We start from the raw sequence: 16,773 nt of genomic DNA on the forward strand, positions 1-16,773 counted from the left end.
TTATGCATCCACTACTTCACTCTGACTTTGCAGGTCTTTTTAACAAGTGAATTAATCCTTGTATCTTATATATGTTGTCAATATTTTCCATTCTGTTCCTTATATGTTATCTTTCATATTATGGATATATTTTGTGTTGTCAAAAATGTGTTACTCTTTTCCTTTATGGTTTCTGACTTTTATATGGTGCTTTGAAAGCCTTTCCCAGGACGCCTGGGTGGCTCATTCGGTTAAGCATCTGCCTTTGGCTCAGGTCATGATCCCAGGGTCCTGCGGTCAAGTCCCACATCAGGCTCCCTGCTCAGTGGGGAGTCTGCTTCTCCCTCTGCCTCCTCCCCCTGCTTCTGATCTCTCTCTCTCCCTCAAATAAATAAATAAAATCTTAAAAGAAAAGAAAGCCTTTCCCATCCTATGTTTATAAAAAGGAGCTCTTCCCTATTTTCTTTTCATATATTTTTAGTTTTGTTTTCACATTTAGCTCTTCAATCTAGAATTGACTTTATGCATATGATGTGAAATAGGAAATTTTGTTTTCCCAAATAGATACCCATTTACATCAAGACTGTGTATTAAATAGATCATATTTTCTGTACTGACTTAAAATGCCTATTGTAAACTAAAGTCTCACACACGTGTGAGAATTTTTCTGAACTCTCTGACATGTAAGAAATTTAATACTTCTTCTTTTTTTTTTTTTGCTTTTAGTTCATTACATGGAAATGACATTTCTGTTGTGCCTGAAGGTGCTTTCAATGATCTTTCTGCGTTATCACACCTGTGAGTACCTAGTTCGTGAATGTGGGTGTAGGGTCAAACTCACACATGGTCCTCTGCCATCTCTTCTGTTGTCACAACATGAGATGTGGTTGGCTCCATCTTTAAAGAAAATGTGAAGATTTTCAACCTACATACAGGGCTTTCAGCAAGATAGCCTTCATTTATCCTTTTGGCCCTTACTATTATCTAAAGGAGTTGAATTCTCTTTGCTTAGCTAAAATTGTCTTCTTACAAACATGGCTCTCCAGCTTCCTTGCTATGCCTTTTCTCTTAACGTTCTCTGATTCCAGAATATCAGTTCCCTTTCCATTCAGTCTGCACAAACCTTGTACTTTCCAGGTGACATTCTAAGTATCATGTCCTTTATGAAGCCTATCTTGATTTGCTCAAACTGGATCCATTTATTTAGCAAATAGTATTCAGTGCTGGCTATGGCACCATGGAAAAATAAATTAGAGATGGTTTAAGCCTTTGTAGTATGATAGCGGGGAAACTGCCAAATCCTCATACTGGGTGAAATGTTGTTTGTTTGTTTGTTTGTTTTCTTTGTGCTCTGTCTCATAACAACCTGTTTGTATCTCCTTATTTTTGGAAAGCACAACAAAACAACATAAAAATATGTCATACACTCTTTTGGGTCAAATTCCGTTATTCCATTATTTATAAGGGTGGTGTGGAGACCATAGCAAACCTACAAGGAAAATCCAGGAACAGAGATTTAAGATCTAAGACTTTCTTAGCTCAGGGCCGGTTTGGTGCCCCCTGGTGGCAATTATGCTTCAGGTTAAATAGCAGGGGCTATCAGTTGCCTGTCAGTTCCCCAGAAATTGCCTGCCATATTCTCTCTTGGCTTTCTCCTCCCCTCCAAAACCCACCAAATCCCAAGAAGATACGTTTAGAAAACTGAGAAAGGGGATGGGCAGATGATAGGAGCCAGGAGTCAATCATGCTATATCTAAACGTGCTTTATGGGGCTCTGGCAATCACTGTAGGTTTTGTGTGCATCTGTCTATCAGACTCTTTGGTGCCTACTGTTAATATCTCTCTCACTAAACTCTCGGGTCCCAGGAGGCAAAACCTCCACTTTTTTGTGTGTGAACCCCAGCACCTACCTCAAAGGCGACATCGCCCCCCCACCCCTCTACAAATTCCATGGATGTCATTTGCATGAGATACAGTGTGATTAAGCCTTCCAGCTCAGGGGTGCATAATTTGGCACTGTCTGGGAAAGTTTGCAACATTAAGAAGAAAGTAGTCATTCTGTTAGTGTTTGGGTGATTTATCCAAAAAGGCAGCTTAAGGAAGGCGCTGCCCGAGGTGAGCAGATCTTTTCCTTCCGTGAGCACCCCCCACCAACAGTAGGAGCAGTTCAAATTGTCCTTGCCATGTGTCTTGTCTGTCCTGCGTTTCTTTTATGCATTTGTCTTTGATTCTCTAGATCATAAAGAGCTCTGTTCCCTTCACTTTTTCCACTGCGTCCCTTCACATAGGAAAGACTTAGCAAATGTCAGTAGAGATGACATTAAATGACTCAAAACATCATTTTGCTCATTTTCAATTTCAAAGAAAAGTTTGAATCTGAGCATAGCATTTACTACACTCCAATTCTTGATTAGAGTTGGGCATTAAAACTGCTACCATATAAAGTATTATGGTTTTACAAGTATATTTTGGGATTTCCTCATGAAAGAATAGAATTAATTTTGCTTGGACTACAGACCTAGAAGCATTACTAATCACAAGTTAATTATATTTATAATTAAATCAGAATTAATCCATTTTTAAATGCCACCTTATGCATCTACTACTTGCACCAAGCTTGGCAAGTTTACAAAACCCATAGGTTGATGTCTCTGGCCTCAGTTTCTCAATCTGTAAAATGAATTATTAATACTATTGACCTCCTAGAGTTGTTATTTAGGGTAAAATGAGGTAATTCATATCAAGTGGTTCAGCACAGTACCTGCATTTTGATGTAATAAATGTTAGCTATGATCTTGATTACTTTTTCTATTACTGCTACTGCTTATGGGAGTGGGAAGCCAGTTCTAAAATGAAGGACTTTGTAAAGGGACAGACATCTAGTGAAGGTCCAGATCCACTCTAGTGAACTAGCTCTCTGCGTCTTTATTATTTCATGCCCTTTCTTATCTTGGTCCCTTCACACTTACTAGTCCTTTACCCTGAAACATCCTTCCCAACCTTTTCCACCTCCTTAATCTAACGATGTAAAAGCTCAGGTTTTTAACCACAGTCTCCCAGAAAATTCACCCCTCTGTTCACAGTCGCCTCATAAATACTTTTACTGTAGCACTTACTAATGCGAATTATTTGCATGTTTGAGAATGTGTTAATCACTTTCCCAGAAGCAGTTCTTTGGTGTTGAAAATAATGTATTATTTATAATTTGGGGCCCCAAAACCTGGCATAGTGATTGGGTCGTCAGTAAATCATTAGCGAATGAAGGAAGTATTAATCTGCATGTCGCGTACGCATGTACCCAATATAAACCTGTCTCTGCAAATACAAGAACACCTTGTGGAGCCCAGGTAAAATTTTTAAGGCTAGTGACAACCCCCTAAGTCCCAGCTGCCCATAAATCAGGAAAATGGGGAATCCCCGATGTCTCCATTTTCTTCTAAATTGTTATCAATACATCTGTAGGGATTTTCTCCTGAGCGCCACTTTGAGTTATGTTCCTTTAGGAAATAACAAAACATCCATACTGTGTGTGTGTGTGTGTGCTTCTGTGGTGTTGTTTTCCAGGGCAATTGGAGCCAACCCTCTTTACTGTGATTGTAACATGCAGTGGTTATCGGACTGGGTAAAGTCGGAATACAAAGAACCCGGAATTGCTCGCTGCGCCGGTCCTGGAGAAATGGCAGATAAATTATTACTCACGACTCCCTCCAAAAAATTTACATGCCAAGGTATGATTTTTAACGCTTTGCCCTCCTGTAAATAAAAGTTCGCTGTATTCATTTAAAAGGAAAAACATGGCTGCTAGACCTCAAAGGTACAGCTGAAAAGCCCCTAATAAATCATGGCTAACGACTAATGACTGCTTGCACAGGACCGAGCAGTTCCCTGAGGAGCCCCAGTAAAGAACCGGGCTTTTCAAATAAAAACTGCAGAAGTGATTAATTGGAAATGTCGAAGTTTTCTTTAAAATGTATGGCGAAATGAAGAGTACGCGATTTCTGGAAATTTCTTTCCTAGCCTCTAACAAGTACAATATTTTGCTTTTGGCTTGTCTGAACGTGTGCCCGGCTCCCAGGGCTGCCAGGGCCCTGTGGTTTCCTGACACCAGGTAAGGAGAAGCAAGCCCTCCCAAGTGGTCGGGCCAAACCCTCTGACTCGCCTCCCATGTTGATGTGGGTGTCTCTTGCTTGTTTGCATCCCTCTCTTTTCCCCTTGTTTTATGTATCTGTGGATTCTAAATGGTGGCTTCGTGACAAATACGTTTTCTTCTCTTATTACAAGATAATCCGTGCCCGATATAGAAAATCCAAATAGGAAAATGTTAACGACAACAAACATTGTATGTCTTCAAGAGCTAAAATTATGCATTAATCACAATACCCAGAGATAACCACTACTGAACTTGATTTTATTAAATATGTTTTATGTGTAATACTATATCCTGGTATTGTGGAGCTTAGAGAGGTGTACAGTATGGTCTTGCCTTCCAAGGCTTGCAAACCTAGCTGAAGAAAAACTTTCCACACTTGAAGATTTTAGGTAGGAAAAACATCTAAGTAGGTGACACTGTGCACTGGGTCATGGTGTGAGTTTCCAGCTTCACGTTTTGATAGTTAGATAACCTGAGTTTAATAGATTAACTAGCCTGTGCCTCAGTTTCCTCATGTGTAAGCAGAGATGATGATAGTGCATACCTGAAAATGTTATTGTCAAGATTAGATGTTACTACATGTGAAATCAAAAAAAAAAAAAAAAAGGTAAAGAAGATGCCGATGTCACAGAAACAGAATAGAATGGTAGATTGCAGGGGTGGCGGGAGGGGGGGACGTGGGGGGATAGAGGTTAAAGAGCACAAACGTTGAGTGATAAGAATAAGTTGCGAGGATCTAATGTCCAACATGATGAGTGTAGTTAATTACTCTGGAAAGTTGCTGAGAATAGATCTGAAGCGTTCTCACCACAGGCACACAGGGGTTAACTACATGAGGTGGATATGCCAAATACTTCGATCTTATTAATCATTCCACAGTGCATGTATATATCAAATCACCACATCATGCCTTTTAAATATATACAATTATATTTGTCAGTTACTCTTCAGTACAGCTGGGGAGAAAGATTAGTTGAATTAATGTGTGTAAAACACCTTGCCTTACACACAGTAAGCACTCAGTATAGGTTAGCTGACAATTTTATTATCATAACACTTTAGAACACCAACGACACTGTGATGTAGGACGAGCAATGTTTTACTGACCAAAGAAGGAATTTCTGAAAACCATATTCCCTCGAAGCATTTTTTTTAAATGGCATCTGATGTTTTTTTCAGAGCTATAAATGGCTGCAAATGAGGTAGTTTGCAGTGCATTGTAAATATTGACATTTTGAAACAAAACTCTTCCAGGGGCGCCTGTGTGGCTCAGTCAGTTATGCATCAACTCTACTTCCAGTACCTTGGAGAATTGTCTCATTTTTTGCTCCAAAAGTATATATATAATTTGAATTTTTAAAATGTCCTTCAACCAAAATCTTTGAGTTTTTAAATTTTTCTTAGAATTGAATTGCTGTTAATACTCAGGCACCATTGCTTGGGACAGCATAATTATTTATCAGCATGTTAATATTTTTATTAAAAATTGTAAGTAAACTTTATTGGAAATGCCTCTATGGGATTATGTACACTGATTGCAAGAGGCTTTGCAGATAATCAGTGTTTTAAATTATTCTTTTGTAACCAAAGATGTTTCTTTGGGGCAGTGCCTCCAAATTTCTGGTGTGCTGAAAGGCATATCGTTGTTTTGGAAAGTGGAGGAGATTGTCAAATGGGAGATAGGGAAAGAGAAACTGGCATTAAAACTTTCTCTTAGGCATCATCATCGGGCAGATGTGTTTTAGCGAGCTGATATGGCGAAGTTGAGAAACTATAAACTGATTTTGTTATATTTCTCTGTAACCAGGGATGCTTGTTCTCCTTTCTGAAAAATGCTGGTGCTTATGTATGTTTCTCAAAGGTTAGAGTTCCCTGGAGATACTTCTTTTAAAAATATTTCATGATAATATAAATTTGAGAAAAGCAATACATACTTGCATTCAATTCTCTGAGGGACATTGTTCACAATCATTTACTACATGTTCTCAGAAGTCCAACACATACAAACGTACACACATACATAAGTGACTGTTTAGCTCAAGATATAGCTAACTGATTTGACCTTTTTTTTTTCAGTTTATTTATTTATTTCAGAAAGTGCGAGTTGAGGGGAAGAGCACAGGGAGAGGGAGAAGCAGACTCCCCGCTGAGCAGAGAGCCTGATGTGGGGCTCGATCCCAGGACCCTGAGATCATGACCTGAGCTGAAGGCAGACGCTTAACTGACTGAGCCACCCAGGCGCCCCGACATTTTTTTTCTTTAATAGCCTCTTGCTTAGTTCTTAGTGTGGCATGAATGGAAATATGCTTGAGGGAAAATTAGTCTGGATCAGTGATGCATGATAAAACTTTCTGCAGTGATAAAAATGTTCTGTATCTGCATAATCAAATACGGTAGTCACTGGCCATGTGTGGTTGCTGAAAGGTAGCTAATGCAACAGAAGAAGTGGATTTTTAATTTTATTTAATTTAAATTTAACCTGAAAGAGTCAGGCGCAGCTACCGGCGCCCATGTTGGAGAGCGTCGTTTCTGCAAAAGCTCAGAGGAAGAAATTGTGTCAGAGGAGAGTGGCTGTGAAAAGTTTAGTGCAGGTGTATCTAAGCCACTTGTTGGGGCAGGATGTCAAGTCTGAGGATGGTGCCACGGGAGCAGAGCTATGTTGTAGGAAAATGCTGGAACTGTGGTTTAGTACTCATAAAGTTCTCAAGTCATCAGATTGCATATATTTCAAGCCATACCCTAAACTGGGTAGCAGATAACGTGGGTGTAGGGCAGGTGACAAGAAGTGTAGACATTCAGAACTCAACAAATAGAGTGTAATTGCATTTAGCAGACTAAGATTTACTCAGTTTTTCTATAACTTAATCTACTTTTAGAGTGATAGCAGACGTTGAAACTCATAATGCCTTTTGCCAGCATTTCTTGGTAGTTGTCAAAATACTGTGAAGTTTCATTGTCTTGTGAAGACTCTGCTAGTTGAAGATTTATGACAGTTCATACGGCATTTCTGCCACTACTACCACCAAGAATAATAATAATGGTAATAATAACTAACAACAGCTTATATTGAGGGTCTGCATTATGCTGAGGATTTTACATAGATACTTATCTCTTGTAATTTTTATATCATTCCCAAAATAAGTACCATTATTTCCCCATTTGGGAGATGCAAAAATTATAATTTAGAGAGATTAAATAATTTGTTCAGAATCACTCAGCTCCTAAGACAAGGAGCCAGAATTTTTGACTCACTGACTCCAATGTTTACCGCTAAAATTTACCTTATAATTTTCAATAAAAATGTTCTCAAAACAAATCAGTATAAGTAAGAGTGCCATTCTACTATTGAAACATACTTAGAAAATGAAAGTTTTGGACCACTTTCATATGCTTTGCTAAAAGTATTTATTGATAATAAGTGGATTGGTAAAAGGCAAAGTACTCTAATCCACTAATTAAAATAATTCACTCGAAGAAATCTACTGAGTACTGAGTTTTTGAGCTATCAGGGCTTATGAGCTTGAAAGCAGTAAAATGACACTTCTTTAAATATTTTATAATTTGAGTTTTTAATATTTTAACTTTTCCCATAGTTATGCCAGTTTAATATGTTTTATTTTACTCATGAAAATCATGTAAGTACATTCTCCTAGTATTAAGATTTGTAAATATGCAGTTTCAAATTACAGCAGGAAGATAACTATCCTTTAATTGAAGACATGCTTATATAGCTATATATAAATATAATTTAAATGTTTTCTCTGCTAGGAAGGGCTAGACCGTTATTTTGAGTAATATATTCAGTTAAAAATTTTTATCCTACATTTTTCAGAGTATTTTACTTATGGTATATTATCATAGTTTCAGGGCACAACAAATAAATAAATTGGATGAAATAGATTATCAGATAACATTTAATTAATACGCAGATTAGAACATTCTTGAGCGAGAAGGAAATGGTCATGACTTCTCTTGATAACCCAGATTTCCAGTCTTCATCTGTTAAATATCAGGTGATGCTAGAATGATCAAGCAGTCTGTAGTGAAACAGAGATTTTTGCCTTCCCCATGGAATGCAGAATATTGTTAATTTCTGATATTCTCTTTATTGCTCTTGGTTCAAAAAGATTTAGCTATACAGACAACTAAGTTGTTCACCTTTAATTTGATAGACATTCATTAAACACTTAAATGTGCCAAAGAATGAACAGTCTAGTGGAAATGAATGATATATTCCTTCTTTCATTCACCAAATATCTGTGAGTTCCTGTTACACACCAGGCACAGTTCCAAGGTATTAAGAATCTAGTTCATGTTATAAACCGGACATAGAAAATTCTTGTCTTCGTGGAGTTTATATTCTACTGATAAATACATTTAAATAGATAATTTCAAAACAATATGGTGGTTTGGCAATAGAAATATATATATAAGATACTAATAATGTGGGCGCCCGAGTGGCTCAGTCGGTTAAGCGTCTGCCTTCGGCTCAGGTCATGATCGCAGGGTCCTGGGATTGAGCCCCCACATTGGGCTCCCTGCTCAGTGGGGAGTCTCCTTCTCCCTCTGCCTCTCCCCCCACTTGTGCTCACTTTCTGTCTCTCTCTCGCTCACTCTCTCTCAAAAATAAATTAGATAATTAAAATTTTAAAAAAGATACTAATAACATAGATCCAAATCAAACAATCATGGATTTGTAACTGATACCGCCAGGTCCATTAGGGCTTCAGGAGAGTCTCACAGTGAGTCAAGAGGAGCCAAGAATGGAACACAGCAGAGGGGAAGAGGCCCAAATGGACAGGTGTCTGGTAGCCATGAACTCAAATAAAGAAGCAGGAATATGATGCTCAACATACTTCATTATTTCATTTATAAAAGTTAGATAAAGGGTCAGAAAACCCGGGACCTCTTCATATCTCAAGATTATCAACATTTTACCACCACATGAATCTCTTCCACTAATATCATATGTTAAGATTCCTCTAGATTCTGGAATTCCTGGGGAAAATTCCACATCTCTCAGCAGTAACACGGTAATACTGTCACTTTTTTCAGCAAGATCAACATCTTCCTTTTAGAGAAGTTCTTGACAATCCTGAGGTCTTTGTTTTGTGTCTCAAAATTATTGGTTGATATTGTCTTTAGTCATTTAGGCAATTAAATAACATAGCCCAGGGGTCCCTGGGTGGCTCACTCAGTTAAGCATCTGACTCTTGATTTTGGCTCAGGTCGGGATCTCGGGGACATGGTACTGAGCCCTGCATCAGGCTCTACCCTCAGCAGGCGTCTGTTTGGGATTCTCTCCTCTCCCTCTCCCTCTGCCCGTTCTCTCTCTCTATTTCTCTCTCTCTCTCTCTCCAATAAATAAGTAAATCTTAAAAAGAATTAAAAAATAATAATAATATAGCCCAAACTAGAAGTAGTGAAAAATTCACGAGATCAGTTTTGAAGTAGTATTTAGAACTTGGTCAAATCCTTTTTACATTTTCAGATTTATTACCACCAGCGCATAATTATAATTTTGAAATAAACTTAGCTTTCCGGGGAATATGAATTGCTCACTGGCCAAAGAAAATATTCAGGTTTGTACGTAGTTATTTACCAAAAGCACCATCTTTAAGAAACAAATAAGGACTATTTTTTCTTTTCTTTTCTTTTCCTTTCTTTTCTTTTTACTAAGGACTATTTTTCATTATGCTTTTGAAAACTGAAAACACTGGGAAAATTTTAACAGACATTAATATTAAAAGGTTGATGAGAACCAACAGTTCATATTCTGTTCTTAAATACTGTACACCCATATTCAATCTGGTATGATAAAATTCCATAAAATAATTATTGCCCTTTTCCATTCAGCTGTGACTCAAGAAGCTCATTTATTGGCCTGAGGTCACATGTGTACATGGCAAATAGCCAAGCCTAGTGCTCCCAGAGGTGTAACATGCAACCTTTGTGTTTTTGTTAAATCATTTATGTAACTCAAATTTATAAGATTTTAACCCCCTATCATCTGTTGGCCATCCCCAACTCTACAGTGAAACTACAGGGATTCCAGCAATTTGCATCTTGCTAATTTCATTGGCTTCTTTTTAGTCCACTTTGTTTTTCATCTTAGACATTGGAAGCGACTGCTCCTTCTTGTACCTTCTCTTTACTCTTTCTTCATTCCTTGGCTGACATCTTTTTCTTACATTCTTTCATATTGACATACAGCAGGTTCTCTCCCTACCCCTATTAATTGATTCCAATCACACAGCTTCAAATGTCAGCCATGATTTTTCCAATGAACTACAGATTTAATATTTCCATGCAACTAGTGAATTCCTCCCCTGTGCAGGCTTGTAGAAACTTAAAACACATATTCCAAAACATGCCTTTTCATTTCCCACATCCTCTTGCAACTGCATTCTGTAGTTGATATATACATGTCTCTGATACTGAACTGTAAGTTTTTCCAGAAACTTTGGCATTTCACTTACCTTTGAACTCCCAAAACTTAGCTGACTGCCTGGCACAAAGTAGGTTCTCAATAAATATTTGATAACTGAATGACCTAATGATGGAATGTTGTTTAAAAATATGCATTTGATATTAGTGCTTAAGAAATGCAGTAATGTAATAGCAAGCAGAGCTTAGGGTTTGGGGGTTTTAAATAAAAACCTTCTTTTAGTTAATTAAGCCCAACATCAAATACCCCCTGTATTTTTCCTGAGTTGTCTTTGATGTACCTTTGACTTTATACAAGGGCAGTGCTAGAGGATTCTCTTATTTGACTTAGGTTTCCAAGGGATGCCAGAATGAAGGCAGACTCTGAGATATAGTTAGAAATTTGTGTCTGGAGCTTTTAGTAATAAATCAAAGTGAGAATGCAGTTTCTCAGTGGGTGGTGCTATTCGTGTCAGGTGTATAGCTAGTGATTTCAGTCAAGTAAGCAAGTCTGCCTACAAGCTTTAATGGATTTGAGGTCCAGCAGTTTGTCTGTTAAAGATTAGAGTAACTGGCAAAGACAATTTGTTAACCAGACTTTTGGCTCATTTTCCCTTTGAATTATTAAGCTAAACACACTTCCAATCCATTCAGCTGATGCAAGAGGGCTCTCTTAAGTCAAGACCAAGTCTTAAATCAACCTAGTTATCCTAGACTGCCCTCCTTCATTTCAGTGACATTAGTAAACATCTGTATTCCTGAAGCTAGATTTTTTTTTTTCTCCTCTGTGGCACACATCTTACTAGGGCTAATGGGTTGGCAACGATTTAAAATTTCTTGAGACTAGTTAACTTTGGGCAGGTGGAAAGATTGAAGATTGGTGAGGTTGTTTCAGCAAGCAAGCTGTAGTTTCTTGCCAAGCAGCAGTGTCAGAACAAAAATTCTCCTTCATAATGTTGTAATGTTTCTGGTGGTTGTCCATGCCAAATTGACAAATGACAGTTGCAGTCCTTAAACCCATAAGATCATTAATAATTGGTGTTGTTACCCCATGGATAATTATCTCTCAGTGCTCCCTGCCATTCCCCCGTGATTCTGATAATAATAGTCCCAGCAGTGTTCCCAAATTTCAGCATCTCCTGGCATGGACAGAAGGTACTCAGTGAAACCTATAATGAATGAATGAATGAATGAATGAATGAATGAATGAATGAATGAATAGCAAGCTGTAGTTTGCCTTTGTCTATGCTTAAATTGGAGTAAACAAGCAGAGGAAGAATTCCTTTCTCCTTCTAAATGAACCGCTCATGTTCCTCTCAGCTACCTACCTTCTTTGAAAGTCTAGGGAAGACTGTCAGAACTTGCTGTGGCTTCTGTGCTTGCTCTCACTGTATTCTGTACTCAAGGCTCATGAACGTTTCCTTTAATGCTTAAAGCAACCCATTGAGATGGCTGCCGTCACTATAACTCCACACGCTAACAAATCTAGATTACTAACTTAGTTTGATGGACCTCAGGTTCTCTGTCCAAGATTATTTGCATTATGATAAAAGACTTGTCTAATTCCTATTCCTGGACATCTTTCATCTGGGAATCGTCAAGCGTGCAAAACTGTACCTGGGTTGTTGTTTTCCTAAAGAGCTGTGCTAACTCTTTTACCATTTTGTTATGACGTTAGCATCATACTTTAGCTCTGATATCATCTCCTTGTTTTATAGAAATGGATTAAAGATGTTGTTCCCCTTGAATAAGAACTTTGAGGAAAGGATCTCAGAGATAAGTGTCCTGGGTAGAAAATAAATCACAAATTGAAGGCAAAGAGAAAGTAGAAGGTAGACTTAGAAGAGGAACAATATATTGGTAGGAAGATGAATGGGAGGAGAGAGCCAGATACAAGGGTTATAATTCTGAGGGCTTAGAATATGGAAATGAGTAGATTTAGATAAACCAAGTGGATCTTAAAATCACATTATAGGAAGGATGTTTAGTTAGGTGGAATCATAATCTAAATAAGAAAATAAAATAATAAAAATAAAATAAGTAAGAATTATGTAATTTTTAAGGTGTTTGGGGATACTAGAGACTATTTGGAATTGATAACTCACAAACACCTTTTGAATTACCCTTCATTCAACCTCAGGAACTAGAAATAAGAAATCACCTATGAAGCATTGACTTTAAAGGAAGGGTTTGTAAAAGAAAAAGTGAGTAGAAGGGTAGCTGTGGTAGTCAACTTTATGAACCTGAAGAAGTTAGAACTCAGTATTTTAGAATGACAGTCCTAATTTTGATGCCACCAAAACAGTTTGCAGGTTTAAGAAATAGATCAAGAAAAGCCTGTGCGTGTGGGAAAGGTTGTTATTTTGATTCCTTTAGATAAACTGACTATATATGAGGGAGCAATGATCTCATGTGGTTTACCCATAAGAAATTCCAGGTAATGAAAACAGTTGAGCAGGGTTACTTATATAGGAAACCAAATTTGGTCCTGGAAAAAAGTGCAGAAGTTAGTGCTTATTGGTTAATATATAGTTCAGTGGATATTTATTAAATAAATCTTGGCTCTGTGCTAAACTGGATTACTTCAGTCTGACAATTTTGTTATCGGCATACTCTATTACATTCTTCAAAATGCATTTAATTGGTTTTCTTGAAACAATCTCTGGCTTCTCATCTAAACAATCAAACATAATTTTTGAAAAATGTCACATTCCAAAGAATAAACATAGAAACTGCCAACCCTGAACTCCTCTATTCAAACGGCAGTCTTATAAGGTTAAAAGCGCAGAAATAGACCAAGAGACAGTTTTCCTCAGGGTCTTGGGAAGTGGCCAGATGAGTGTTTACAGTCCTCGTATTTGCTGATGTTCTATTTTGCTTGTGTACATTCTTAGCTGTTTCCCCCTACGCCTTTTTTCCAAGTTAGATTCTTCTCTCTTCTACCCGAGCTGAGGTACCCACTACTTGCTTTTCTATTGCTGATTCCAAGCATGATAAGGTTAGCGGACACAAGGCTATTTATGGTGTGGTATTATCTTAATTTAACTTACCGCTTTAACTAACTGCCACTATTTATTTCTCCAATGTGCTGACATAGCTAAATGTACTTGATAAACATGTTGGGGCAGGGGCGAGAAATTAAATGTCCCTGAGCATCACTTTGGTATTGATCCATTAAGTTACTCTGGTCTCCCAGAAAAAATGAAGGGGACACTGTCAAAGCCTCTCTAGTGACTGAGGTGTCACTAGAAGTAAACACCACCCCTCTCCATTAATGCAGTCATCCCCAGAACTGTCGTCCATTTCCAGATGGTTAAACCAGAAACAGGAATCTCTTTGTAGAAAGATTTCAGGGGTTTTTCTGTTAATAGAAAAACTGACCGATACAGAACTGTATCCTCTTTTGGATTTCACTCCATAACCATTAAATGAATGTGGACTGGTATTTTTCAGGGGTAAAGGAATACACAGATATGAAGAGTTCTTATGCCTACCATGATAATTTACATTTTCTTTCTGTTTCTGTGAGTACACCAATAACTCACAAACATTAATCTGTAGAAAAATCTGATGAACGATAGTTTATATGAGCAGAAATCCTACAATTGTGGGGTGGAGCTACCTTAGAAAGTTAGATCAGCGATAGTGGGAAGAGGGGCATGCTGAACAGTCAACTCAGATAGCTTTGCTGGAAGTGACATGGGATGAACCATACAGCTGGGATTATGGCTCCTTCTTCCAGTGAGGATAAAGAACTACAGACGTATTGCTGATGACAGAAATATAATGAATATATTTATGTTATAAAATATGTGTATTTTATATATATTAATATGTCACCCTGATACTGTCCTCATTGGTTGCCAAGAGGCAGTCTAATTAGCTCTCAGAAATATGGCCATAAGTAGCCTCAGTGGAACATAATTTTATCAGACAGTACAGTTTCCACATTGTTAGCCATTTATGGAATGAATATGTGTAACCAAAGGAAAATGGCTGCAAATGAATCTGCCTTTAATCTAAACCTTTCATGGGTCAGGGGACTTTTAAAGTGTGTATCCCAAGAGGTGAGATTGCAACTGAAGATGATTTCGACAGTATTTTCTTCTTGGTGGGGAAGAAACAGAAATCTCACCCACCACAGGCCTGTGCTAATGTGTTAACATACTGAACCAAAAGGCTATGAGGGAGAATATAATGGAAATTACCTTTTTGGTTTATTTCCAGGTGCGTAAAAGTGGCACTGTTTTCTATCTCCTGTATGAAAGTAACACTACTGGACTAATGATAGCCGGGCAGGTGCATACTACTGTATTTTTAATTGCACTGACTGTTTCTATTTATGCATTAAACTTGCCCACACATCCCCCAACCTCCCCCCCGCCACACACACACACACACACACACACACACACACAAAGTCCTCTTTGGGATCGAAGGTATGCATTTCCATGACAGCTGGCTGAAGTTAAGATGGTGACACTGGCCATGGAATGCATCCACACAGGCTAGTTGGCCATGGGGGGATTGACCCTGGGACACTGGCATCACTAACATCAGATCCTAACCATTTAAGTTCACAGCCCATAGTCCCATTCTGACATTGGGCACTCTCACCATGCCTCTCAATGAGATGGTCTCCTGTTGCATTCGTGAACATTATACGATGATGCTGATTTCTGTTCTGTTCATGGAAGAGATATACATATAGATAGGTGACCAATATTTTTTATACAAAATCTACTGTTACATTAAGGCATTTAAATAATTTAAGTGAACAAAAAATACAAAGCATCAATTTCTTATACTTTTTAATTAATTTTCAGGTCCCGTGGATGTCAGTATTCTAGCTAAATGTAATCCCTGCTTATCAAACCCATGTAAAAACGATGGCACCTGTAACAGTGATCCAGTTGACTTTTATCGCTGTACCTGTCCCTATGGTTTCAAGGTCAGTAGAAGCTTTTGAGGGAGCCCCGATCTGAAAACATAGCTTTCTTTGGTGGGTCCTCATTATTCTGTTGTGTTTTCTCTCTGTACTGAGATCTCCTTTATTTACACTTGACTTTACTTGGCCATTCCTTCTCTAGGGACAGGACTGTGATGTCCCGATTCATGCATGCATCAGTAACCCATGTCAACATGGAGGAACTTGCCACTTAAAGGAAGGAGAAAAAGATGGATTCTGGTAGGTCATTAGTCTATAATATTCTGTCTGAAGCATTGGGGCAAGAATAACTAAGTAAACATTCATGTTCCTTTTCCAATCAAAAGGTGTTATTCTTAAAAGAAGCCAGAAATTTATTCATAAGGACAATATGTATTAGTCCTTCTCAGAGATATTGTAATATGAAAAACAAGACATTACAGTATTCTCAGTTCAGGATGCTATAAAATCAAGAAATTTTTAAAACATGCATGTGCGTGCATTATGATTCATACACTCAGATTAGGTCAAGACAAAGTAGGAGCTCTGTTATGCTAATTAATAGCCAGTAGTCTCCTCTTCAAGTCATATATTCATCTGTTGCTTTGTGTATTGCTTTAACAGACAGTGTGTAATGATAAGATGTAGGTCCCACTGAAAGAGACAATTAATGATTTATTTCCAGGCCACAAAATGAGTAGACAGACATGCTGTGAACATTTTTAGTCTGGAGTTATTTAATCATATGGTACAACTACTTCAGATGTACTTCATGAATTATGAAACAGAGTTCTTATAATGACGGTAATAATTTCACATAAGAATGTTAATCTACTACAAAGCTTGTTGGAAATATCACTTTTTATAATTATTCTTCGTTTCTGCATTCTGTTCTGAAATGGTCTCTTTTTCAGTAAGACTACTCAAAGATTATTTTGATACCTATCAAGGTCAAGTGTACAATGTGTTATTGTCATGGTAAAATTGTATCTGTTGAGACTTAACGAGAACGTTTACATTTTATAATGACAAGGAAGATGTAATTTTATTTTCATACTTCTTTTTTTGTTTTGAGACATGGAAGACAGTATAGTTAGGGTAGGAGGTATTGTAATTTTTTAAGTCAGAACCAGTTCCTCCTTATTTATGAGCAGAGAAGCATGAATCATTTTATTAGAGCACAAGGTGAGATTAAGATAGCTAGAGCTGTAAGCTTTGCTTGTGTTTTAGACCTGCCAATACATTGGATTTATTGACTTAAAAGACCACGGAGCCATTTGCCCTCTTGCAG

General features: G+C 37.7%; 1 protein-coding gene across 4 annotated transcripts in view; it reads left to right on the top strand.

Annotated features, from left to right (window-relative positions):
• Positions 1-16,773, top strand: part of SLIT2 (slit guidance ligand 2) — a 360,826-nt gene that overhangs the window by 300,133 nt on the left and 43,920 nt on the right. For all 4 annotated transcript variants that reach the window (XM_027599650.2, XM_027599652.2, XM_027599651.2 and 1 more), the window contains 4 exons: positions 706-777; positions 3,544-3,707; positions 15,382-15,506; positions 15,646-15,743. In XM_027599650.2, the coding sequence (XP_027455451.1) occupies positions 706-777; positions 3,544-3,707; positions 15,382-15,506; positions 15,646-15,743 (459 nt within the window). The remainder of the gene's footprint in view (positions 1-705; positions 778-3,543; positions 3,708-15,381; positions 15,507-15,645; positions 15,744-16,773) is intronic.

This window comes from Zalophus californianus, chromosome 2 (genome assembly GCF_009762305.2).
Source record: "Zalophus californianus isolate mZalCal1 chromosome 2, mZalCal1.pri.v2, whole genome shotgun sequence".
In the NCBI taxonomy this organism is placed as follows: Eukaryota; Metazoa; Chordata; class Mammalia; order Carnivora; family Otariidae; genus Zalophus; species Zalophus californianus.